General features: G+C 46.5%; 1 protein-coding gene across 2 annotated transcripts in view; it reads left to right on the top strand.

Moving 5' to 3' along the window:
- PHKA1 (phosphorylase kinase regulatory subunit alpha 1) overlaps positions 1-24,859 on the top strand; it is a 967,577-nt gene that overhangs the window by 207,169 nt on the left and 735,549 nt on the right. For both annotated transcript variants that reach the window (XM_069211854.1, XM_069211853.1), the window contains exons 7-8: positions 4,423-4,521; positions 7,552-7,698. In XM_069211854.1, coding sequence (XP_069067955.1) covers positions 4,423-4,521; positions 7,552-7,698 — 246 coding nt within the window. The remainder of the gene's footprint in view (positions 1-4,422; positions 4,522-7,551; positions 7,699-24,859) is intronic.

The following is a 24,859-nucleotide window of genomic DNA, read 5'->3' as shown; positions in this document are numbered from 1 at the left end:
TGGGAACCTACTCCTGCCTTTCATTTCCGGGTGCGGCAGGAAGGCCTATAATACAAAGGGGATGGCCCATAGCTCCAACATATTTATGTGTAGCTGGGTTTCCACCAGAGACCTCTGATCTCCTCCTCCCCCAGGTGACTGCCCAACCCAGCAGGAACGTATCCGTCACCACTATCAACTCTGGATGGAGGAAGAGTGAGGGGTGTGTTGATGGTCAGATTGCTGATCAGCAACCCCTGCGGCAGATATTGTGCCGTCTCCTCCGAAACCTGGCTGACATCCGACAGTTTTCATTGGTGCTAGGTCCACTCAGAATTCAATTCCTGAGGCAGAGCCCGCATTTGCCACCAGAATGCATGATGCCTACATACTAAGAAGTCTGAGCTGTCTCTCCGAGATTCAGGACCAAAGCAGAAACATTGGGATCATAGCCTAAATGTCCTTGACTTGTTGCAGTGCAGAAAAGTCCCTGAGCAGCACAGTATCCAGAATGACTGCAATGTACAGTAGCCTCTGTGAAGGAGTCTGGTGTGACTTTGGCTTGTTGATTGAGAACTACAGCGATTTTAGGAGGTTTGCCGTCATCTGGAGGTGGGCATGACTGACTGTGTGACAAGCTGCCTTCAGCAGCTAGTCATTTTTGTTGGGGAAAACTGCTATCCTCAACCTCCAAAGTTGTGCCTCACCACCTCAATCACTTTGTGAACATCTGAGGAGTTCTGGTAAGACCTAAGGGGAGTACAGCAGACTGAAAATGCTCCTGGCTGGCCTCGAATCGCAGGTACCGCCTGAGGCGGCTGCAAGAAGGACTCATGAAAGAATGCATCATGCAAGGCCAAGGTAACCATCCACTCGCCAGGATCCAGGGCAACAGACCTTGGGCCAAAATTATAATTTCAAATTTGTACTTCTGTATGGGGGCATTCATAGGGTTAGCTATCTAAAACAGGACGAAGGCCTCTGTCCTTCAAGGAAATGCAAGGAAGTAGCTGGAGTAGCAAGCTGCCCTTGTACCCTCTCAATGGCCCCTTTTGTCAGTTTCGCCTACACCTCTTGCAGCAAGGTGGACGATGGAAGATTCTCCAAAAGCCAATCCGTTGTGGGAGGAAGTTTAAGTAGGTTGGGATGGTAGGTCATAGCCCTGTCGGACAATCTGGTGACGCATCTGTCCAATGTAATGGAAGAAAATGCCTGATCCTGCCTCCCACATGCTGGCTGTGGGCCACTAAGAGTAAGATGAAGTGGCTTTGTGGCTGATGTGGTCAGTGCAGAGGATTGAGTGTAGCATGGTTCCTGGTGACTTGAACAATGTCTACTAGATCCTCGACCATTGCCACAAAAGGGCTGGGGTGTCTGCTATGGTATTGATGGAGCTTTATGGTGCCTATACGCCAGCCCTCAGAAGTAGCCACAAAGATTGAAACTGCGAAGGAAATCGCCAGGCAGGAGTTGAGAGAGAGCTGTGGCCCTGCTTTTCTTAATGTCTTCGAGGGCAGAATCCGCCTTTTTGCCAAAAAAAGACAGACCCCATCAGAAGGCATATCCATTGGAGATGCTGCAAGTCCCTGGTAAAGCAGGTGGATCTCATCCTGGCGTGTTGTGGAGGACCACACCAGCACCTACTGCATGCCTCAAGCAATCAGAAGTGTCCAAGCCAGCGCGGATGACATATTTGGCTGCCCCCTTACCATCCCAAATTATTTGAGCCAAGGAGGCCGAGGACTCATCTGGAACTGCCAGCGAGGTCTTGCTGACCATATCCCAAATGGCGTGTATATCATGGTCTACAAGTCAAGCCAAACTGAACGCAATGCCAAGCTGCTAGAGTAGAACTTCTCTTTTCTGTACGCCTAAATCCTTTTCAAGTCCCTGTTTGGGGGTGCGGGGATTGGTTCGTAGAAAATGCACTAGGGTTAATCTTACTGGTATAAGTTTTCAAACCATTAAACTCTCAGGAGTCAAATTATGCATGAGAAAGTCCAGGTCCTCTGGTGCCGATCTATGGCATCTAGCTGCCTGTCTATTTACTGGCTGATAAGAGCCAGGCTTTGCCCAGGTACCCATATGAGTGTTAGTCAAGATTTCATTAAATGGGGTGCAAAACTTCATTCACTAAATTGGTTTTGAATTCCAGTGACGTTAACTGTAGGTCCAGGACGTCAGCTGCTTGTCTAGTCACCTCAGCAAAAGATGCACTTTCTTCTGTAGGACATCCAGAGGACTCTACCAATCCTGTTTCCGTGGAGATTTCCAACCTGCTGTCTTCTTTCAAGTCATGTAAACGGCATCATAATTGTTTGGGGGGGGGGGTAACTCATCCTCATCATCCCCATCATTGTCCGACTGATCAGAATCCCTGAAAGATCATGAAAACTATGAGGAAGGCTTTACAGTAGAGGAAGAGTTTTGTCAGAATCTGAGTGTACTGGGACCATGTGTACTGTAGCAGAGTCTAGGCCCAACCTTAATCGGCGTTGAAGTGGATTTCGTTTGAGGTTGGACAGTGAGGTTGACAAGGGCTTGACTTCCAGTGCAGCAGGACTGAAATCAGTGGAGAAGGAATAAGCAGCAGGAGCTGGAGTGGAAGTCTTCACCAGTGTTGATGCAGAACGGGAGGCCAGTTCGAAGGGCTCAGATGGTGCCAAACGAGGGCCTGTCTGCTGTAACATTGACTGTAGGCTCCTGTGACTCCCTGGGGTCGAAAACATGCCAGATGAAGCCAAAGAGTATCAGAAGAAAGCAGCATGGCCTCCTTGAAGGCCTAAACCTTCTGTGCCGTCGCCTATGGCGTGGGAAGTCTGGGCGCAACTGGTTAATTTGTTGAATTGGCTCTGTGACCAAGGATCAGGAGCAAGATAGGGTGGCACTGTGGCATCTTCCTGACTTCTCTGTGGACAGAGTGATGGGATGTGGTGGAGTCCCGCTTAGACTTCTTGCATTTGTTTTTTGATTTAGCGGACGACCTGGACCACGAAAATGACTGTCGCCGAAGTAGCCTTGAGAGCATGAACGTGTGCACCCATGTCTTGGAGTGGGAATTAGGCTAGATCCGAGACTCATTTTGGTGTTCGGCAACGTACAGCTGGGCTTCACAATCCTCATCACCTCCGGGTGTGTAAGGGCAGATTCTTCCCATGTCTTTTTAGTTACTCCCCAAGCCCAAACACTAGGGGCAGACCTCGCGCAGGTCTGTTACTGACATCTGTTTCCAACACTCAACACGGTATCATCCTTGTACTTTTTGATAGGGATATAGCTCCCTTGCACACTGGAAAGAAATGAGAAAGAATTCATTAGCCAACGAAAGGAAGCAAAGCTCCAGAACCAAACACGAAGGCACAGAAAGGAAGGAACTGACGTCACTGTGCAGAGGTAGCACTTATATGTGGCTCTTTCGTGACTTCTGAGGTGGAGCTAAGAACGAAGTCAACAGGGAGCCACACAGCGCTACCTAGCAGCTTTTGGAAGCACTGTTATGAAAATTTCCAGATGCAGTCTGGCACTTAGGGAACATTCTGATTGCAACATGTCTGTGGTTAGCAATATCCATCAGAAAGCGCAATTCACTTTCTCTAGGCATTTTGAAGTTGTCAGCTTTTGTATCAAATGCCTTTTTATGCGTGCAGCCAATAGCTCTGATCCGCCGCACTACTGTTTTGTTCACCTGAGTGACGAGTAATTGGCAGGCTAGAGTTCTGTTTGTGGCATTTCTGACACTTTCAGTGTGAAGAGGATTGGTCCTGGGTAATGGAGCTGGGTATGAAACATGCATGTTGCTCTGCAATTATTAGTATTAATTTCATAAACCCATAGCCACCTTCCTGCTATCCCTGAAATGTGCTGGTTGTGAGGACCTAGATGGTCTTCTATCCACAGTTTCTGAATATACTGGCTTGCTGAAGCCCACTCCAGAACTAACGTTCATTGCAGAAGCACCTAGAGATCGTGGGGGTTTGTGTTGTTGCTTTTTATCTGAAAAAGATGTCTGGGATCCTACCACTGGAGGTGTAGTAGATTCGCTTTGTAGATTACATATAATGTGCAGAATGTATTGCTTAGTTACTGTTGCTTGTTGTGCACAATTTAGCCAGTTTAAAAGGTCGCTGCTACTTTTTGGATATTAAATATTCAGATTACTTGCTAAGGGAAAGGGAGCTTGATCTTGGTCACTAGTATGTGGTAGCTGGAACCTCAGCCCTTTAGCAAAAGCAACTTGCAGATTTATGTTAAAAGTATTTCCAATAACCACCCACATTTTCAGCAGACCACCATGTTTCATTCATACAGTGGCGTAAGTGGGAATATTAGTTATCAGTAATATCAGCTGTGGGTATGCCTGCAGTTGAAGCATTCACTTTACTTTAATGACTAAGCTCTTCAAACTTCGTTGACGTTGTCTCTCTTTATTCCTGTTCATTGCAGGCGGCTTTGGAAGCCCTGGATGAACTAGATCTCTTCGGAGCGAAGGGAGGGCCTCAGTCAGTCATCCACGTCCTCTCGGATGAGGTGCAGCATTGCCAGGTATTCCGCAGGAACATGTTTGTGTGTGGCTCCTGACCTCAAAAGAATACAAACTACATTCAAGTGTCAATTTCCATTTGCTGCCCGACAGCTACAAAAGGTTGCACCTCTGCTTGATAGAACTGACGTGATGGGTGTATCAAGATTGAGTCTCTATAATGTCTGTAATTTACCTGAAGCGGTTGATTAATCTAGAAACTAATCTAACAGGAAAAGTATTTTTCTAAGCTGTTTACTCTCAAAAGTTAAAGCAAAAATGAACAAAATGCCCAAAATGATAATCAGTTTAGATTTGTTCACTCCAGAATATGGGACTAAGGGCCTGATTACAACTTTGAAGGAGGTGTTAATCAATCCCAAAAGTGACTGTAAAGTGACGGATATACCACCAGCCGTATTACGAGTCCATTATATCCTATGGACTCGTAATACGGCTGGTGGTATATCCGTCACTTTACCAACACTTTTGGGACGGATTAACACCTCCTCCAAAGTTGTAATCAGGCCCTAAATGTTCTAGTTTGCTACTGGTCATTTGTATATTGCCCAGGTTACTCTGAGCCCATGTAAACTTCGACCTTCCGCCTTGAGCGTAAAGGTTGAAAAAGGGGGCAGATTAGTGTGTTGCACGGAGGAAGTTTGGGACCCTATGCCTGGGTGTGCAGCTGACTGCCCAGCAGTGTTGATAGATAAGTATAGAGTTTATACGTGTGCTGCCTGAGGCTGATTCATCATACTGATACTCCGGGTTACTGCCAAGCAGCTCATGAATGTGTTTTGGGGTTCGTTAACATGCCATTGATGTTGGATAGGTACCGGTGTATAGGGAGATGTGAATAATGTTTATTGTTCTTCCTAGAAGTTTTCATTAATGGGCAACACATTAAGGGCCAGATGTATCAAAGTACCGTTTGGCATTTCCTAAATAGCTAATTTTAAGAAATCGCTATTTGAGAAATGCAGAATGGTATGTAGGAAAATAGCGAATCCCTAATAGCTATTTCTTGAAATTAGCAATTGCTATTAGGGAATGGGACTCCATTAATCCCTTTGGGCCTGAAGGCCCATAGGTGCGAATGGTTTTGCATTACCAATTCCTTTTAGGAATTTGCAACTTAGGTAATGCAAATCCAAGGGTGCTGAGGGGTCTAAGGCCCCCTTTGTTGCACCCTCCAAAAACAGTACGTGCATATGTAAAGCGCTCACATGCCCTAGAGGGATATGTGCGCTACATGGCACTTTAAAAATGCATTTTTTTAAATTGCACATGGTTACCACCAACTTGGAGTTGGTGTTAATTGCATTTTCTAAATTCCCAGTTCACATTTAGGAAATGCATGATACATGTGCATAGGTAATCACAAATAGGTATTCCCTATTTCACGATTTCCGATTTAGTGAATCGCAATTTGCAATTCGCTAAATTAAGTTGGATTTTGCGCTTCACACCTTTTACGAATCCAAAATTGTTTGATTCATCTGATCCCAAGTGAACGGAATTAACATTTTTACTGGAAAAATTCCTAATAAATGTCCCAGGGTTACTAAAGTATGTGTTTGAAAACTTACCACACATTTCAACAGTGTAAGTTCCTGAAATTTCACTAACTCACTTTGCAGAAAGATACATCACCCAAGTAGGATTTCCGAAGTGTTCTTCACTAGTATTTTAAACACCAACCAGTCTCTCCTCATAAGGGTGTTAAAATGCAATGACACCCGTATTTCCGGGATCATAGTAATATTCAAACATTCTAACCTATGAAATAACACCAAGCCTTTGGTTTTACGTTTTCCAAGAGATGTAAGATTCGGTGTGCTCTTACTGGTACTAAACCAATCTCAGTGGGGCAGACATTTCCGTGGGCTTGCTTATAGTGAGCCAATTGATAGCGCTCCTTGGCTTGTCAGTAGTAGTGAAAGGCTTGGTGGTTCTTTGTTCATTTACTTGGCCACTATACCATAAAGGTCTTAATCTTTGTATCATCATTAGCTCACCCAGCCACAGCGGGTTAAAGTGCCAAGGTGGCATCCTTTATCAAGCACTGAGGTGGATTGTTTGATGTGTTAATCCTTGGTTAAGGCACGTGTTTGGACTTGTGATCGGTGCCCTTGTCCTGCTTCTCAGGTATACAGTGCTTTAAGGCCATAGCCAGGTTGCTTGTATTCTTCCGTTTCCAGACTGGGATAGTGAGGGCTCTGTATAGATGTGCAACCAAATAGATAATTATGGGGGTCATTACGACCTCAGCGGTCTTTTGAAAAGACCTCCGAGGCCGCGGGAGACAGAATACCGCCATTGCCGGCGGTATTCCTGTCTCCCTATTATGACATTTCCGCTGGGCCAGCGGACGGTAACAGTGTTCCTGTCCGCTAGCCCAGCGGAAATGTCACATCAACATTGCAGCCGGCTCGTAATAGAGCCGGTGGCAATGCTGATGTGCAGCGGGTGCAGTAGCACCCGTCGCGCATTTCACTGCCCGAAATTCGGGCAGTGAAATGCGTGACGGGGCTATGCCTGGGGGCCCCTGCACTGCCCATGCCAAGTTCATAAGCAGTGCAGGGCCCCCCAGGGGCACCCCAAGTCCCCTTACCGCTGGCCTTTCAATGGCGGTGTGTACCGCCACGGACAGGCCGGCGGTCGGGGATTATGACCGCCAGGCGGAATCCTGGCGGGAAAATGGAGGGGCCGGCGGTATGGCCGTGGCAATTCCGCCACGGTCATAATTGCTGGCGGAACACCGCCAGCCTGTTGGCGGTGTTACCGCCAACATACCGCCGGCCGCTAGGGTCGTAATGACCCCCTATGTGTCTTAGTCAGTGGAGGTTTACGAATCTCTGTGCCGCTCTCCGAAAGGTTTAAAGCAGTGTCTGTCTATTGTCAGTCCTGTGTGTACTGGAGGCAGTCATGTATGTAGTACTGTGAAAATCCACAGTCTCATTCAGTCCTTAAGATTTCAGTGCTTTAGACAATTCATCTGATATGTGAAAGACTGTTTTGATTGCTCATGTGAGGTGCTGTTTTTTCAGTCTATTCTCCACTCGATGCTGCCAAGAGCGTCAACGTCCAAAGAGATTGATGCTGGAGTCCTAGCCGTCATCTCGTACCCTGCATTTGCTGTTGAGGACAGCCAGCTGGTGGAAATAACCAAGCAGGAAATTATTGAAAAGCTGCAGGTAAATCTCTCTTGTGTATTGTAAAAGTCTCAGCTGTGGAAGGAGTGAATGATTAAAGCATTAACATTAATGTGTCATTGTATTTTTGTAATTTGCTAATAATAATGGGTATTGTAAATAAACCAATGTTTGTTACACTTTCCAGGCTTCCTTGCATTCTGCAGGTGGTTTCGTGGGCCTCTCATTGGTGGTTGTTAGCAGTAGCCGCAGGGCATGACGTATCTGACCACGCTTGCACTGTTATTGCCTGGTGGAAAGAGTTAGTAAGCAGCATGACTGACCCGGGTAGGGGGAGGAATCTTGTAGCTCACTCTTCATTGGCATCAGAGCATGTGATTGGCAGAATCACACACTTCTGACTGAGAGTACAGCCGCATCCCATATCGTCTTACCTGCAAGATGAGGCAGGTAGCGTTTAACTGGCTCTAGTCCATCCTGCAATCCTCCCTGCACAAAGAAATGCACTCTCTGCGCTTTAACAGTTTTGGAAAAGATCAACTTTGGCACTGACGTTTCTGCAGGTACAGACTAGATGCATGGATTACCGAGGCCATCCCACTTTATTAGCCTGTCATCTGAGCTAAAAAGCAAACGTTTTTCTCAAGCTGAAGATGGGAGATTGCTCATTTGGAGGCATCGCCAGAGCTGTTTAGATTTCACAGCAGACATGCATGAATGAAAGGCCTAGCACCACCATCACCTAGCACACTATTGCAGTACCTAGCATATGAAGGTTTACCTGGGCATATGTTGGCAGTGCTTCGGCAGACTGTACTCTGAATGTCACATGATAAAGCATTAGGGTCTGTGCCTCGACACAAGCTGCAATTGGGCATATATTAGCAGCATCTAGGTATATAATACTATTCCTTGATTTTGTTGGTATCCAAACCAATGTGGCTGTAGCTCGCACACAGTGCGAGTCTATGAGTACTGCCATCAAAGTGAGAGTATCGGCGTACATAATAGTAACCATGCATGTCCAGCTGTATCACGCATATGTGTCATCCAGTAGCAACTCCTTGCAAGAGACATCATCAGTGTTGCGCCAGCGTCACCAGGTGATAGGAAAGAAGGTTATGCAGCAGACCATCTTCTGAAGCTTTGGTCACTAAAGGTGCTTTTCATCTCTTGAAACTGCTCCCCGCTGTGTGGTTTCTAAAGCTGCCTGCGACTTATGTCACTCACTTGATTGTGAATGTTTCTCTGCCCCCTTCAAGGCTGACTCCTCTTCCTGCGCAGATGTAACCTCTGGTGTTCAGACAATGCCCTGTGACAGTAGCTAAATGTGTCCAAAGCCACCAGAGATGCACTAGAACAATCTGTGTTACTGGTCTACTCCACCTGCATATTCGAGTCAGCTCTAACAAGGGACCGAAAAGCAATGAGGCTCCATGTTAAGACAGACCACTCTCATGTGTGCATCCAAACTGTAAGACTGAAGCAGTCTTGAAAGCCAGCAAATTGTTATGTTCTAATGCATACTTATGTTGATTCCTTGCTTTTAGAATATTTCAGGGCACCAGGCTGGAACTTGAGATTTTCACCAGCAATGCTGTTGCGTGCCACTAGTTGTCACAGTGTAGATTTGTGATGTCTTCTTTCTGCTCTGGAAGTAAAAGAGGAGGGGGTCGTTTATAAGTGCCACCCCTTCATGCTGATGTCAGTTCCTTTCTTTTCCCACCCTTCAAAGCTCCAAACTTTGTCATTTTCCCATTACAGAGGTTGTGGGAAACTGGGCTTCTTTGCAGATGCCCCCCACTTTTTGCCCACTCTTAGAACTACAAGATGCTGTAGTGCCAGTGCTCTTTCTTTCAAACAAACTATGTCTAATTATTTCACAATTTGTACAGAACTTTAACACCCGTTGTAAGTCCCTAGTAAATGGTACCCCTGGTCCTTAGGACATGGCTATAAAAGAGGGTCTCTAAGGGCTACAGCATCTCTTATGCCACCCTAAGGGACCCGTACACAAATTGCACACAGCCTTCCATCGCAGACCGCATGTTTGGTTGCAAGCTGTGAGTGAAAACCTGACATGGCACACTTGTGTGACATGCCAAAGTCACTGCAAGCATTATATGTAAGTCACCCCTACAGTAGACCTTGATATCCCTAAGGCAGGGTGCATTATAATGATAATGATGTGAAGGCTTGTCCACGCAAGCAGATATGCCCCTGTGATGTCTAGGTCGATCACTAGATATTGTGACTGGGCAACCATCTTACAACATATACTGGGCTGCTCATCATGAGTGATCCAGCTACATGATGGATGCATGGAAAATAATGGTGTTTGGCTTCCATCACCTCGTCTTAATAAATCCATACTGATGTCAGTATTGGATTTATTATGACACACACCCAGAGGCACCTTAGAGGTGCCCTCCAAAACCTACTAGTCCTCTAGTCTGGCATTGGCCAGCCTGCTACCATAGATGAGTTTCCGACCCCCTGGAGCTTAAAGCCACTGCTTTCTGAGATAAAAAACCAGTGCCTGCTCTGGCAGGAGGTGTTATCACCTCCGCCAACAGGATGGCTAGTAAATCTGCATACCAAGGCCAGGGACTTCAAAGTCCCTGCCACCTTTGGTATGTGACCCCCAGCTTCCACCACACATGGGAAAGGCAACCCCCTGCCCTGGGGCCCATTTTGCTCCTGGACAGGTGGGAAAATTACCTAGTTAGGAGGTATCCAACCCAGGCGAGTACCACTCCTAAGGTGGATTACCTGAAGTGCACACGACTAGGAAAATTACACCATCTTGGTTTTTAGTAGAATTAAAATCTCTGGTCAGGGTTATGCCCACTTCCCACAGGAAGTGGTCATATAGAGGGTGTAGTCACCCTAAAGGTATGAAGTCCATTGGCTACTATCCAACACTCCCTCTAAAGCCCCTAAATACAGTATTGAGGTGGCACCCCTGATGCCAGGAACTCACTTCCGATGGACACAAAGAGAGTGCTGACATGAGAATGAGCAGGCACTGACTTGGCTCCAACTCTGCCAGCCTGCCTGCTGCCCCCGACAGTCATGGAGAAACAGACTTGTCCTGCCTCTATAAAAACTCCAAGAAACCAGGAGGGTTGTCAGCGCTTTGCAAATCGCCAATGATATTCCTTGGAGTAGAGAAGCTACTCCCCTGCAGCCGCAGGCACCAAAGAAGCAGCAAAGTCTGGTTCACAGTCCTGCCACCTACCAGGACGACTACTGCCACCGCACAGGAACAGGTTGCCATTCTCCCACAAGTCAGATCTGTCCTCCCTAGAAGTGTGGGGATGCCAGGACCAACAGGAGCTGCACCGCACCAACACCCAGGGTACCAGACCCCTTGCAGCAACCAAGGCTTGTTGTGTCCAGACCGGACACCAACACCTAGCAAGACCGACCTGCACATCAAGAGACTTAAGGACAGCGAGACCCACATTGAGAGTGGCCGAGCTGTCCTGTTTGCCGCTTTTCTGCAGAACGAAGACAAAGAGTGAGCCTGCGACTGCTGCCACCTGCGCCTCAAAGTTTCACAGGCCAAATCAAAAGGTGACGGTGCCAATGATGTCCTGAGACCCTCCAGAGCTCTGCCCACCCTTGGGTTTGTAAAGACTGGACTCCCAATTGCCACCCGCAGCCTCTTTCTGCAGGCCCCCTCAAACTGCAAGTATTCCATGCACTGCTACTTGACACCAAAAAGCACCACTGCACCCAAGCCCCACTGCCCGAGGCAAACTGGACCAGTGGTGTCCCTACATGCGTGAGCATCTCAAGGGCTGAGCCTCCCTGTGGGTTCCTCTGGACGGGCCCTCATGTCCTAGCTTGCAGCCTCTTTGTGATCAGACCGATCCCCATAGACTTAAATGGGGGACCAATGCTGAAAAGCACCTTTGCACCCGGCGCCCCAGTGCCACCAAGGGTGACCTGCTGGTGCTTCCATGGACCTTGGCCTATACTCACCTTAAGTCCAGGAGAAGAGTCCTGTAAGTTGCTGCCAAGTACCCATATGCAGTATATGTGCCTTTTCCCATAGGACAACATTACTGCATTGAAGTCAATACAATTGTATTTGATTGTGAATTAAAAATTAATAGCACGAAAAGTACTGAACTGATTACGATGATCTAGGTGTCTAAATTTGTATAAAAATCTTTATTTTTATAGATTTGTGTCTGATTTCTTTGTGTGTCTCACTTACTGACTCTGTGTGTGTAATACATGCTTAACACTATCCTCTGATAAGCCTAACTGCTCACCCACACTACCACAAAAGAGACCTTTTAGGGTTATTATTTTAACCCCCATCAGCCAATAAGTGTTGCCCTGGCCTATCTGCATAGTGTCCCCTTACTTTGGTTCACTACATAACCAACTTCCTACACAGATTATATCCACACAGTCTGCTAGAGAAGGTGTCTCCTCCAAAAACAACAGGATTCAGAAGCTGATGTAGGTAACCTTGAGGTGCATGTGCTCCTGTTACAATTCGAAGTCTTGGGATCAGTGTGCCCTCATGCACCTAAGGGCAATCAGGGAGCAGAAAATGAAGCTGTATGTGCAGAGTTTGAGAAGTGTTCGTTTTTTAAAAGAGGTCCCATTTTCACTCCGATATACCGGGCCAGTCACTAGGTTGGTCCTGCAGAGGATGTGACATTTGAAGTCGCTCACACCAGTGGGTTTTTACAAATTGTTTAAAGGGGCTACACTCTGCTTTTCATTTTGTCCTACCTTTTATCACAAACTCCAGTCCATTCCCTCAGACCTACATGGCCATTGAATGCTTTCTAAAGAAGGACAAAATCAAAATGTTCAGATCCTCTATACTCAGGATTATGGAGACTTGATGATGTCTCAGGCCTGCATGGATACATATTTCCATACACCTGTCCTGCACTCCCAGTAACACTATCTGGGGCAGATGGCTGCTCAAGGCAGGCTAGCTACAGTCAGTTGCAGACTCACCTGAGCCCTTTGCAGAGGATTCCTTTCATAGGGGCTATCCTGGCCATAGTAGAGGTGGAGGTGAGAAGCCTCTGGTCTCCAGCACAGAGACATCTTCATGTTAAACATTTGAAGTTTTGGGAGATCTTCTGGGCCCTTTAATCCTCCCTACCAGCTATCAGCACAAGGCTGGGACATGCTCTAACAGGCAACACTCATGCCATGTGATATTGCAACAAGCAGAGTGATGTGTGGTGTCCTGGATCATCTGCCAAGAAGCTCTATCTTTCTTTTGTTGGTTAGTCCAGCAGAGATCTATATCTGTCTGGTAGCCAACCACTTAGTGGGGTCCCGAATGCCAGAGCAGAGATGCTGGAGATACATTGGCTAGAGGATCACAAGTGGCGTCACCATTCCGAGGTGGCACATGTCACATTTGATCAGTCGGAATGCCCTAACTAGATATGTTAACTATGTTGAGAACATGCAGTGTCAAAGCTTTTAAGTATTGGAGTTTCTTCCAAAAAGGTAATTAGGATACGCATTCTGTCTGTGATGGGGCAAGGGTCTCCTGTAGGTGTTCCCACCCCTACTTCTTTGCCTCGAGTTCTGAGGAAAGTCAGGACAGACCGGGCCCAAGTCATCTTAATTGCCTCTGACTGAGCTAGGAGACTATGACATCCTGAGCTTTAGCATTTGCCCTCTAATCCTTCTAACCCTTCAAGAGGACCTACTGCCTCAGCAAAAGAAGAGGCTCCTACACCTGAATACTTACAACCCACATCTCCATGCTGGGAGATTAAGCAGTGACATTATTTCTTTTGACTTGCCGTCTGATGTGGCACTTCTCAATCATGCATCCAGATACCTGGTCATGATATCCCTCTACACCAGACATTGGCAGAAGTTTGTTTCATGGCCTGTCATCTCGATCCCTGAAAGCTAGATTTTCTGATGTTTTTTTTCCCTCCCCTATTCTCCCACCAAGACCTTGCAGTAGACTTGTTTAAGGGTTACCTGTTGGTACTTTCACACATTTTATGTTTATGTGATCAATGCTCTGTTTAAATCACTTGTTGTGATGCTTTTCTGAAGAGTCTAACTCGCGTGTTTCCTTCAAAGCCATTCGTCGTGCTTCAGTGCAATTTAAATCTGGTCCTGACGCCAAGCTAACCTAGCTGATGAGGGGTGATACCCCAAAACCGATCCCAGGAGGCTTGTTCCCGGTACAGGGGAGACCTGTCCTGGCAGTTCGGACTGGACTGTTCCTATGGGGAGCTGGGCCAAGACTGATTCGCATATTGCTGAGTCCAAATTGGAGTGGTTCAGTGACCAAAAAACAATGGATTATTGAAGCCAGATCTGTGACTGGAGTGGTTCAGTGACCAAAAAACAATGGATTATTAAAGCCAGATCTGTGACTGGGGGTGAATGTTTGCATTGTTCAGCATTGCTCCCATCATCTGTTTCTTTTGCCACTATAAGTGGGAAGGGTATGCTCAGATGTGGGTCCCGTGCTCACTGCCACTGGATTCAAGATTGCCGGGCTGATTATGAGTGATTCCCCGAGACTGGTCCCAGGATGCTTGTTTCCCAGTCCAGGGAGGACTTAGCATGGCAGTTCGGGCTGGGCTGTTCCCATGGGGAGCAGGGTCAAGACTGATATGCATATGGCCTAGTCCAAACCGGGGTTGTGTGGTGAGCAAAACAAATATAGATTACACCCAGATCTGTGACTGGGATGAATGTTTGCATTGTTCAGCATTCCATCCATTATCTGTTCTTTTTGCGTTTGTCGCCCTAAGTGGGAATGGTATGCCCAGACCTGGGCCCCATGCTCACTGTGCCACTGGATTCAAGCTAGCCTGGCTATGAGAGGTGATACCCCTAAACTACTCCCAGGATGCTTGTTACCGGTCTAGGGAGGGCCTCACCTGCCAGTTTGGCCTGGACTGTTCCCACAGGAGCAGAGTCAAGACTGATTTGCATATGGCTGGATCCAAACCAGGGTGATGAGCACAAAAACGATGGATTAAACCCAGATCTGTGACTGGGGGTGAATGTTTGCATTGTTCAGCATTCCGTCTATCATCTGTTCTTTTTGCTTTTGTTTCCCTAAATGGGCAGGGTATGCCCAGCCTGGGTTCCATGCTTATTGTGCCACTGGATTCAAGTTAGCCTGGCTGATGAGGGGTGATACCCTAAAACCAGTCCCAGGATGCTTGTTTCCAGTCCAGGGAGGACCTGGCCTGGCAGTTCAGGCTGGACTGTTCCTGTTGCTCAAATGAGAATTTACCTTAAACATAGACAGAGGCGCCTGGCAAAGCATGAAACAGCTTGTTTAATTAAACATTTTGGCTGAAAGAGCAGTTACAGAACAGGAGTCTAGGGACTGTCTCTCATGGTATATCGGACGGAAGCTAGTTTTATACATTTCTATGGATGTAATAAAACCATAAATATGCAAACAGTTGTCACGGAGCCATAGATACAGTTCCAGACGGGGAATGTAGGTGGGCCTCGACCTGCCGTGGACACAATATGGGCCAGCGAGTAATTGTCCAGATGTCTGGCATGAGGGGTGCCTTGTCACTGCATGTGCTGTGTCCTGATTGGCTAACTGTAACGAACTACACGTGGCATCTCACTTTATGGTGTTTTGAGAATGCATGTGTCGCTCTGGCTATATGTGATTTGTTGGAGCCAGTCTCCGGGGACCATTGTAGTGTTGCTGCCTATCTGCGGGATCTGATCTAAGTTCTCCTGTTTGTGTGTTTGGCTACCGACTAAGTGTTACCCCACTTGTGACCTGTCAGCCATTAACCTTCCGTTCTGGGTCTCAGAGCCTGTCTGACCACATAACTATATGCTGGGGTTGACGAAGAGTTCATGATGGGGAATCTAACAGTAGTGATGCAACTTCGTTCGTTGTATAAAAATGTATAATTTGTGTATAAAAATGTCTTGTCATGCGCATCATTATTGATCAATCCAATATCAGCATTCCCATGGAGAGCAGAGCCAAGGCTGATTTGCATACGGCTAAGCCCAAACTGGGGTGGCATGGTAAGCAAAAAAATGATGGATTAAACCCAGTTCTGTGATGGGGTTACATTTTTGCATTGTTCAGCATTCCATTCATCATCTGTTCTTTTTGCTTTTGTCGCCCTGAGTGGGAATGGCATGCCCAGATCTGGGCCCCATGCTCACTGTGCCACTGGATTCAAGGTAGTCTGGCTGATGAAGGGTGATACCCTAAAACCGGTCCCAGGATGCTTGTTTCTGGTCCTGGGAGGACCTGGCCTGGCAGTTCGGGCTGGACTGTTCCCATGGGGAACAGGGTCAATACTAATTTGCATATGGCTGGGTCCAAACTGCAGTGGCATAGCAGGCAACCAAACTGATAGATTAATCTCAGATCTGTGACTGGGGGTGAATTTATGTTTTGTTCTTCATTCCATCCATCATCTGTTGTTTTTGCGTATGTGTATATAATACAGCATGAGCAATCTGCAATTTCATTTATCCTGTTGCAACCCAAGAAGAGTTAGACTGCTCTCTAGGTAGAAAAGAGATTACTGACCAACTGTACAGATTTATCAGATAGAAGTGAAAACCTTTTTCCATATGGAGGTCCTGAGTGACAGAAAGATACATTGAGATTGAAGCTTGAATTGTCTATGAAGTCACTCAGAACCCTCAGATGCATCTTCAATGGTATGTTACATATAACCACCCAATTCATCTGTACCTGATTCCAACAGCTGTACAAGGATAGAAGAGCCATCCATGGGAGAGCCATACACAGCATGGATTAACCTGGCTCAGCTTCCTTCTCTTTGGTGTACATGGCCTCCTGCCACCCTCTGTGCATTCTATTCCCCTCCCAACCAGAAACTATGCTCTCTGCTCTCTATTGTATCATAGAGCCGCACAACATTGAGGGCTATCTGAAAACACTCTGTATGTCCTGGAATCTCTTTAAGACACAGCAATAGTGGGAAACAATTTTTGCTTACCACTGTTATACATTTCATAGCAGTGAATAGCCAGATTCAGAATCTCAAAGTCAAGACAGTGAGTCTCGGTGTGAGTTATAAACAACATTCAAAATATTGCTTTGTCTCTAGTATTGTACCTTTCGTAGATTCACATGCTTAAATCTTCCCCGTTGTCATGATGGGAGTCCCACTGTAACATTAACATAAGCAGTGTTCAAGCATTAGCATTAAAACCCCATAGAAAACAATACACATTGGTAGCCAATTTACATTGCTTTAAAGCATCCAAACTTCAACCAGTCAGAGCAGAGACCTTGAAGCAGTCATTCCCGGAAGAGCCAACATACCTCAAATCTCTTACTGCACGTTGTGTGTTAGGAAGTCTCCCTGAACTCTGCTCAGTCAGAGTGTTGCTACCAGCTCAACGTTTGACCTGACAGCTATCCAGTTTTGACCAAAATGACCAAAAACTCCAGAGGTACAGTTGGGGGCTGTTCTTGGCTTATTTCAACCAGTCTGAGGGTTTAAAAAAAGGCACTTTAGGCCTTGCAGATCCTGTGAAAAATCTAGGCTTTTCTCAGAAGATTCCCACAAGTAATGCTTATACCCTCAGCACAAGCCCAAGGAGTGTGAATATTGTCATACTTTTTCTGCAAAGACACTTAAGGATCATTAGGCCAGACTGCTCCTGTGGTTGCAGAAGAAAAAAACACACTCAAATTCAGATTCTTACTCTGAGGAGAAGGGCAATTCCTCCTCAAGGAAAAGAAGAGTTCCCCCCCCCTCATCTGTCTCAAGTGCAAGAAAGGCTAAGTCTCATTCCAGAGAGACAAGCGTGATGAGGTCTAGAGTTAAGGAGCTGGCTGGCCCTTCTCCCCCTCATGAAGAACACACTGCCTCCATTTCATCTGCACCTTCTAGTCCTTTCGAAGAGCCATTGCTGAAGAAAATTGGCCTGTTGATAAGTTACCCCGGCATTAACTGCTTCGACCTCGAGGGTGTCACAACCTAGATTTGTGTCGGCCTTGTCAACGGTGACGACAACTACTGCCACCTCTGCATTGTCGACGAAGACTGTGATAACTGCATCATCCTCGATGACGAGACCCTCTCCGATGACGCATGTATCACCGCTATATCAGCAAGCACATTGCCTGAAGTCCTTCCATTTTCCAGATTGCTTCCAGGGTTATGTCGTCACAAAATTAAAATAGTTTATTTCAACAAAGGGCTTATCCTCATCTTTGCCTCAGGACCAATCCAACATATCTCCTTTGTCACCAGTATGCCTGCTGGAAATGCAGGAGTCAGGAGATGAAAGTCTATTCAGCCCCACTTACAGTCCCTCCCAACTCAATGTGAAGTGCCAAGAGTCAAAGGATTAAGGGCCAGACAGGAACAGACTACCTATCTGGAGGGTGACTTGTCTTTCAAGGACAGGGCCTGTCAACCTGCTTAGGAATATGACATGTTCCAGGAGCATTACCCTTATGAGGAATCAGAGGATGACCATCAATAGCTTAATAAACCTGTCACGTTCCCGGTATCTTTGGTCACTGACCTCCGCATAATGATTAACGACTACTGCAGAAGATTTCCAGATGCCAATGCCGTAGATCAACCAAAGCCGATTTGACAACCCACACAGGTGACTGCCTTGACTCCTAAGAATCTCTTCTCCATGTAACCCAGAGACAGACCTGTGTGACCATTGATCACTATCACAGACACCCTTGCTGACAGCGACGGTGTTTAACGACCTGAAGAAGGTGAAATTCATTTTGATGCTAGAAATCAGCATTAATGGGACGATTATGGGCCCCATTACCTCCTCCAGCGAATTCCTCACAAGTAGATATTGGGGTGTTCCATGACATCTTGGCAAGGGTGTGCAAACACTTTGACCTTCTGCTCCCAGTGAAGCAAATGATATGCTTCCTTAATGACTTAAAACCAGATGCCCAACGCACCACTCAAGCTATCCTGCTTGTGGACCATATTTGGCAGGAGGGGTTAAAGCTGATGAAAACACTGGTGTCTGTTCCTGCAGTTGTCCCCAAGCTACACAAAAAGTATACAACTCCTGATTCCTCCCGTACGTGCCTTATTGGTCAGCCAAGACCAGACTTGGTCATGATGCAGGCCACACAACGGCGATCAAAGAACCCATCTTCCCATTGCCTTGCGTCCCCCGATAAGGCAAACCACAGGCTCGACAATACTGGCAAGAAGTTTTCCGCCATGGTGGCAGTATCCATCAGGGCATTCAGTGCTCTAGCAATCCGAGGGAGATATGACCATCAGATGTGATATGGTTTGTGGTCACTCTTGGAGTATCTCCTGGGGGACAAGAAAAAAGAAGCTGATGACATACTAATGGAAGGTAAGAAGGCCTCATCTGAGATTATTGACATGAAAATTTCAAACATAGCCTTCACTCAGGTGGCAGGTGCGGCAGTATGGTGCCGCCATGTATAGCTGAAAGCGACCTCTTTCCTTCCAGAGGTTCAGTCCTGGATCCTCGATATGCCATTTGACACGGAACACCTGTTTGTGGATGAGGCATTACAGTCCTTCAAGGTGGATACAGAGACAGCCCTTGCTTTGGGCACATTGCAACAAAGAAGATTTCAAACTTTTTGTGGCAGAGGTAGCGGCCAATGTGTGTCCAGGCCATCTTCGCAGCAGACGCGGTGCCATCCATATCCGCAGCAGGGGTTTCTTGTCTCTTATTCAGCACATCAGCCCTACAGACCATCAACAGCAGCAGCCCATGCCAGACAACCAGTGCTTCGACGTCCTTCGGCTGGAGGAAAGTCCCAGTATGATTCTAGAAGGCAATGATCCGATGCAGGCTACTGTCATCTCCGTCCCACTTCAGTTCAGCTACTCTTTGTCCAAATTCTTCGGCCATTGGAAGCTACTCTCCTCAGACAAATGAGTGTTAGGCGTAATCCAGCATGCTTACACCCTGGAATTTGTTTAAAAGCCTCCCGATCCCCCTCCGCCCAGATCCTACCTTTGCCATATTTCCATACTCAAGGAGGAGATTCCATCACTTCTGGCCAAGAATGCGATAGAGGAAGTACTAGCAAGCCAACACAATATGGGATTTTATTCCAACTTCTTCCTCATAAAAAAGAGGTCGGAAAATTGAGGCAGGTCAGGAATCTCAGGCTATTAAACAAATTCATCAAGAAGCAGCCCTTTAGAATGTTATCTCTGCAGGCGAAGGGGCTATATGACTTACCTAGATCTATTGGATGGAAATTTCCACATCCCTATCCGCCTAAAACACAAGGATTTCTAAGATTTGAGGTGGCAGGTTGTCATCATGCTTCTCCCTTTTGGCGAAAAGTCAGCTCCCAGGGTATTTGCCAAGTGCATGGCGCCGGTGGCGGGCTTTCTCAGATGTTCAGGACACCAGGTGTTTCCGTACCTGGGCGACTGATTAATAAAGATCTTGAAAACTCACAGGATTTCTATGACAAAGTAGGAGTCTTCTTTAGGGATAAAATCCTTAATATCCATGCTGAGTTTCCTGACGTCAGAGAACCTTGGAGGGAGGAGCAAGAGGAAGTAGTGAGGCCAGATCGCCTTAACTGTAATATGTTAAGAACCTTTTCCCCTCTTACTCAGGAAATAATCTGTTCCTAATAATGCAAATTAGGTCAGGGTCGCCTCAGGCTCCATGCCCTCCTAGAGTGTTACAGAAAGCTCCAGGGGTAATAGCAGAGGTTCTAGAGTTAACTTACGAGCAGTTGCTGGCTTCTGGAGAATTTCTGCTGAGGTGGAAAGAAGCCATCATTCAACCACAGAAAAAGAAGCCAGGCAGAATTATGAATTAACTGAAAAATCTCTGGCTCATCTCTTTATTACCAGATCCAGCTAAAATAGTAGAAACACATTTGAACAAGGAATTAGCCCTTTTTCTGAGCAATAATAAGTGCTTAGACTTATCACAGCATGGCTTCAGGGACAGTCATAGTGCGCTTCTTTCAGCCTCCGACAATATCAGACGCCAGGTATATCAGGGCAATGGTGTCATTCTTGTCATGCTGGACATGTCGGTGGCCTTTGACATGATTTCACCATCTTTAGTGATGAGTAGGCTGCGGCAGGCTGACATCAGAGGTAGGGCGCTACCGTTGCTACATTCCTTCCTCAGAGATAGGACTAACATAGTCAGCTGTGGGGACTCTAGAGCTTCCACTTTTCAGCTGCCATGCGGAGTCTCTCAGGGATCATCTCTTATTCCAACCCTGTTGAACTTGTATGTGACACCATTAGCACACTTGATAAACTCTTACGGTTTTCAGATGACTTCATATGCTGATGATACTCAAATCATGGTGCCATTGGGGAAGGATTGGATAGTGGTGGCAAAGAGATTTAGGGCCTGTATAGCGGAGATCAGCAGCTGGATGAAACAAAACTGGTTGAAGATGAATTATGACAAAACAGAAATTATGTTTTTTTGGGCTAAACTGATATTTGGATCAGTAGTCTGTGGCCTGATGTGTGTGGCCCTTTACCTACCCCAGTGAAGGAAGCTAAAATCTTGGGGAGATTTTCAATGTAGCATTGACCTTTGAGATGCAGGTCAACAGTACTGTTAAGACGTGCCAATGGGTTCTAAAAATGCTCAGGAAAATCTTGGAGTATATCCCACTGGAGTTGAGGGTGACAGTGGTCCTGGTGCTCATCACCTCACCCCTGGACTATTGTATTTCTCTGTATCTAAACACAGTTAACTGCTCTCTTAATAAGCTCCAAATGATCCAGCTAGGTTGGTTCTCGGGCTTCCGAAGAGGAACTCGGTAAGGGAGGGACTCAGATCCCTACATTGGCTTCAGATTAGAAGGACAATATTATTTAAGGCAGTTTGCCTGGTTCTCAAAGAACTGCATCAATCTGGATCAGGACATCTAAGGGATGCCTTCTCTTGGTATGTCCCAAGAGATATGTAGGGAGCATTAAGGTTACTTCCCCCAGATTTTGTAAGACCAAATGGGAGAGGAGGGCTTTGTCAGTGGTGGCGGCTAAGTTGTGGATTATGCTGCCGCCAGAGGTCAGAAGGATTCACTCTCTCCTGAAATTCTGTAATGCCTTTAAAACTTGCCTTTTCAGGACTGACTAAGTTATTCGGGCAGACATGGTTTTGGTTTCTCTGGTTGTGATTGGTTTGTACTCCCCTAACTCATAGAGACCCGTGGGTTGTACACGCTTTACAAATGCTAACATAACAGCATAAAGGGTTCCACGCTTCTAATTGCAAAACAATCACCTCAAGCTTGCTTCTGGCCTTTCCAGTCTCTGGGTCTCAAGCTAAAAAAGGAAAAATCCTCTCTCATTCCATCCAGATCAGCAGTGCTTTTAAGGGCAATTCTGGACATAAAGGTGTCCAATGCTTTTCCCACTCAAGAACGGATTCTATGTCTGAAAGCAGAGTCACTATCAGCAAGAAAGTGCCCTTCTGTCAGGAAGCACAAGTCCATGTTAGGGATGATGTCATCCTGCATCCCATTAATCCCAAACTGTCGTCTCCGCATGCGGCCTCTACAGGAGCAGCAAAAGGCCCGGGCTGCATCTACAAACAAGTGCTAGTCCTCTAAGTGGAAGATACTCAATCTTGTTATCCCATCTCATCTACACCAGAGCAGATCCTCCCGTATCTATTGCACCTTGCAAAATCAGGACTCATTCATCTTTAGAAGTCCATCTAGCAGTCGTTTCCAGATTCATGAGACGTTCTGGGCAATTGTCACTGTGGTCTGGTCAAGCAATTCATGAAGGGACTTTTTTAAGTCTTTCCTCCAATTAGTCCTTTTCCGCTACAGTGGCAGCTTAACACAGTCTTACCTCCGCTTATCAGATCTCCTTTTGAACCGATTCACAAGGCGGAGTTGAAATTTCTCTCTTGGAAAGAGGCCTTTCTGTTGGCTATCACGTCCGCAAGAGGAATAAGTGAGATGCAAGCATTTACAATTCAAGAACCTTATCTACAGTTTAATTCAAATAAAGTAATCCTTCCCACTAACAAAGTTTATCCAGAAGGTGCCAACTTCTTTTCACAAATGAACCAGTTGTTTTTCCAACTTTCTTTGCTAACCTGTCATCATTTGGGGCGAAGGTCTTACACTCTCTCCCTTTCACCGATGTTTGAAATTCTATGTGGACAGAATAAAAACTTTCAGAAAGTCCAATCAGCTTTTGATTTATTTCGCACTGCCATGTAAAGGGCAAACCTTGTCACGGGCAAACGTTGCTCCGCTGGGTGTCAGCGACTATACCTTTCTGCCATTAGAAGGCTAGAAGACCACTATCTGTGAAGGTGAAGGCACATTCTTCCCGAAAGGTCACAACTTCTTCAGCCTTGTTTGCACGTGTGCCACTCCCTGACATCTGCAGGACTGCATCGTGGGTTAATGCCCACACCTTCACAAAGCACTACTGCCTGGCTGCATGGAGAAAGACGGATGCAGCGGTTGGGTAAGTTGCGCATACACATCTGTTTTCATAAGGTACGCAGTATTTGGATTTTGTTGAATCATGCACATTGTGATATTAAATCACTTTTCTCGCTTTCATTGTCTCTCTTTTACCATTTATAATGAGCCTGTCAGGTAACTGTTATAATATCATGGTATATTATAATTACATGTTATGCTTTTTAAATGAATATTTATATCAGTTTATCATGGTGGGTTGATTTGCTTTACCTGCCTCCACTCTTTCTTTGGTACTGCTTGCTAGTCTGATTCAAGCAGGTGAATCTAGGAGGTAAAATACTGGAGAAAAACAAGTAACTTACCTGTATACTGTGGTTCCCCAGTATTGATATCCTTATAGATTCACAAGCGACCCTCCCTCCTCCCTGTTAAGGCTCACCATTTTTATACCTCTTGTTTTTTCGTATGCTTGAAATCTGAGGTATGGTGGCTCTGATTGGTTGAAGTTTGGATGCTTTAAAACAATGCCATTTGGCTACCAGTTGTAGGAAAGTACCCTCTTTTTGGCATGGTTACTCTCACTATTTGCCTGCTGTCAGTGTGTTTTTGACTGCGTTCGCTGGGATCCTGCTAACCAGGACCCGAGTGACTGCTCTCTCCCTCTAAATTTGGTTGTTCCTGACTTTGTGCACCCCACAATTGGCATACTTGTGGCCCCATATAATTCCCTAGTATATGGTGCCTGGGTACCCAGGGCATTGGGCCACCAGGGGTTCCCCATGGGCTGCAGCATGTTTTGTGGCACCCATGGGAGCCCATGAAAAATGTGTCTGGTAGCAGCCTGCAGACACATTTTACATAAACCCTTTCATAGGGGTCACTGTAAGTATCCCCTTTGGCAGGCCCTCCTAGCCCAGAGGGCAGGGTACAAGTACCTGTGTGTGAGGGCACCCCTGCAGGAGCAGAGGTGCCTCCACAAACTCCAGCTCCATTTTCCTGGACTTTGTGAGTGTGGAGAAGCCATTTTACCCATGTACTGGACATAGGTCACTACCTATGTCCAGCTACACAATGGTAACTTCAAACCTTGGCATATTTAGTATTAAACATGTCGGAATCATACCCCAATACTGTTGCCAGTATTGGTTGTATGAGTCCACGCACTCTGAGGCTCCTTAGCGGACCCCCAGCTTTTCTCCTACCAGTTTGCAGGGTTTTCCCGGCCAGCCTGCGCTGCTGCCATCCTACATACAGGTTTCTGCCCTCCTGCTGCTTGACTGGCTCAAGCCCAGGAAGGCAGAACAAAGGATTTCCTTTGGGAGAGGGAGGCAACACCGTCTCCCTTTGGAAATAGACGTTACATGGCTTGGGAGGGTTAGCCTTCCCAAGCCTCTGGTAAGCTTTAAAGGGCACATTTGCACCTGTCCAGATACCCCCAGCCCTTGCTCTGGCGCGAAACTGGACAATGGAAAGGGGAGTTCCCACTCCCCTGTCCATCACCACCCCATGGGTGTTTCCCAGAGCTCCTCCAGGTAACCACTTGTTTCTGTCATCTTGAATCCAACGTGGGCAGAGGACTCTGGGAGCATCTGAGTGGCCAGGTCAGGCAGTGACGTCACAGCCCCCTCCTGATAGTTGGTCACATTGCTATGTGACCAATCACCCTTTTAGTGCTGTCTAGGGTCTCCCTCTTGGGTAAGTCCTCAGATTCGATGTGCAAGATTCCAGCAGTACTCCTCTGAAACGTTTACTCTGACTTCTGGCCACTGGAACCGCAAC

This window comes from Pleurodeles waltl, chromosome 10 (genome assembly GCF_031143425.1).
Source record: "Pleurodeles waltl isolate 20211129_DDA chromosome 10, aPleWal1.hap1.20221129, whole genome shotgun sequence".
Taxonomy (NCBI): Eukaryota; Metazoa; Chordata; class Amphibia; order Caudata; family Salamandridae; genus Pleurodeles; species Pleurodeles waltl.
This window is presented reverse-complemented; position numbering and strand designations above follow the sequence as displayed.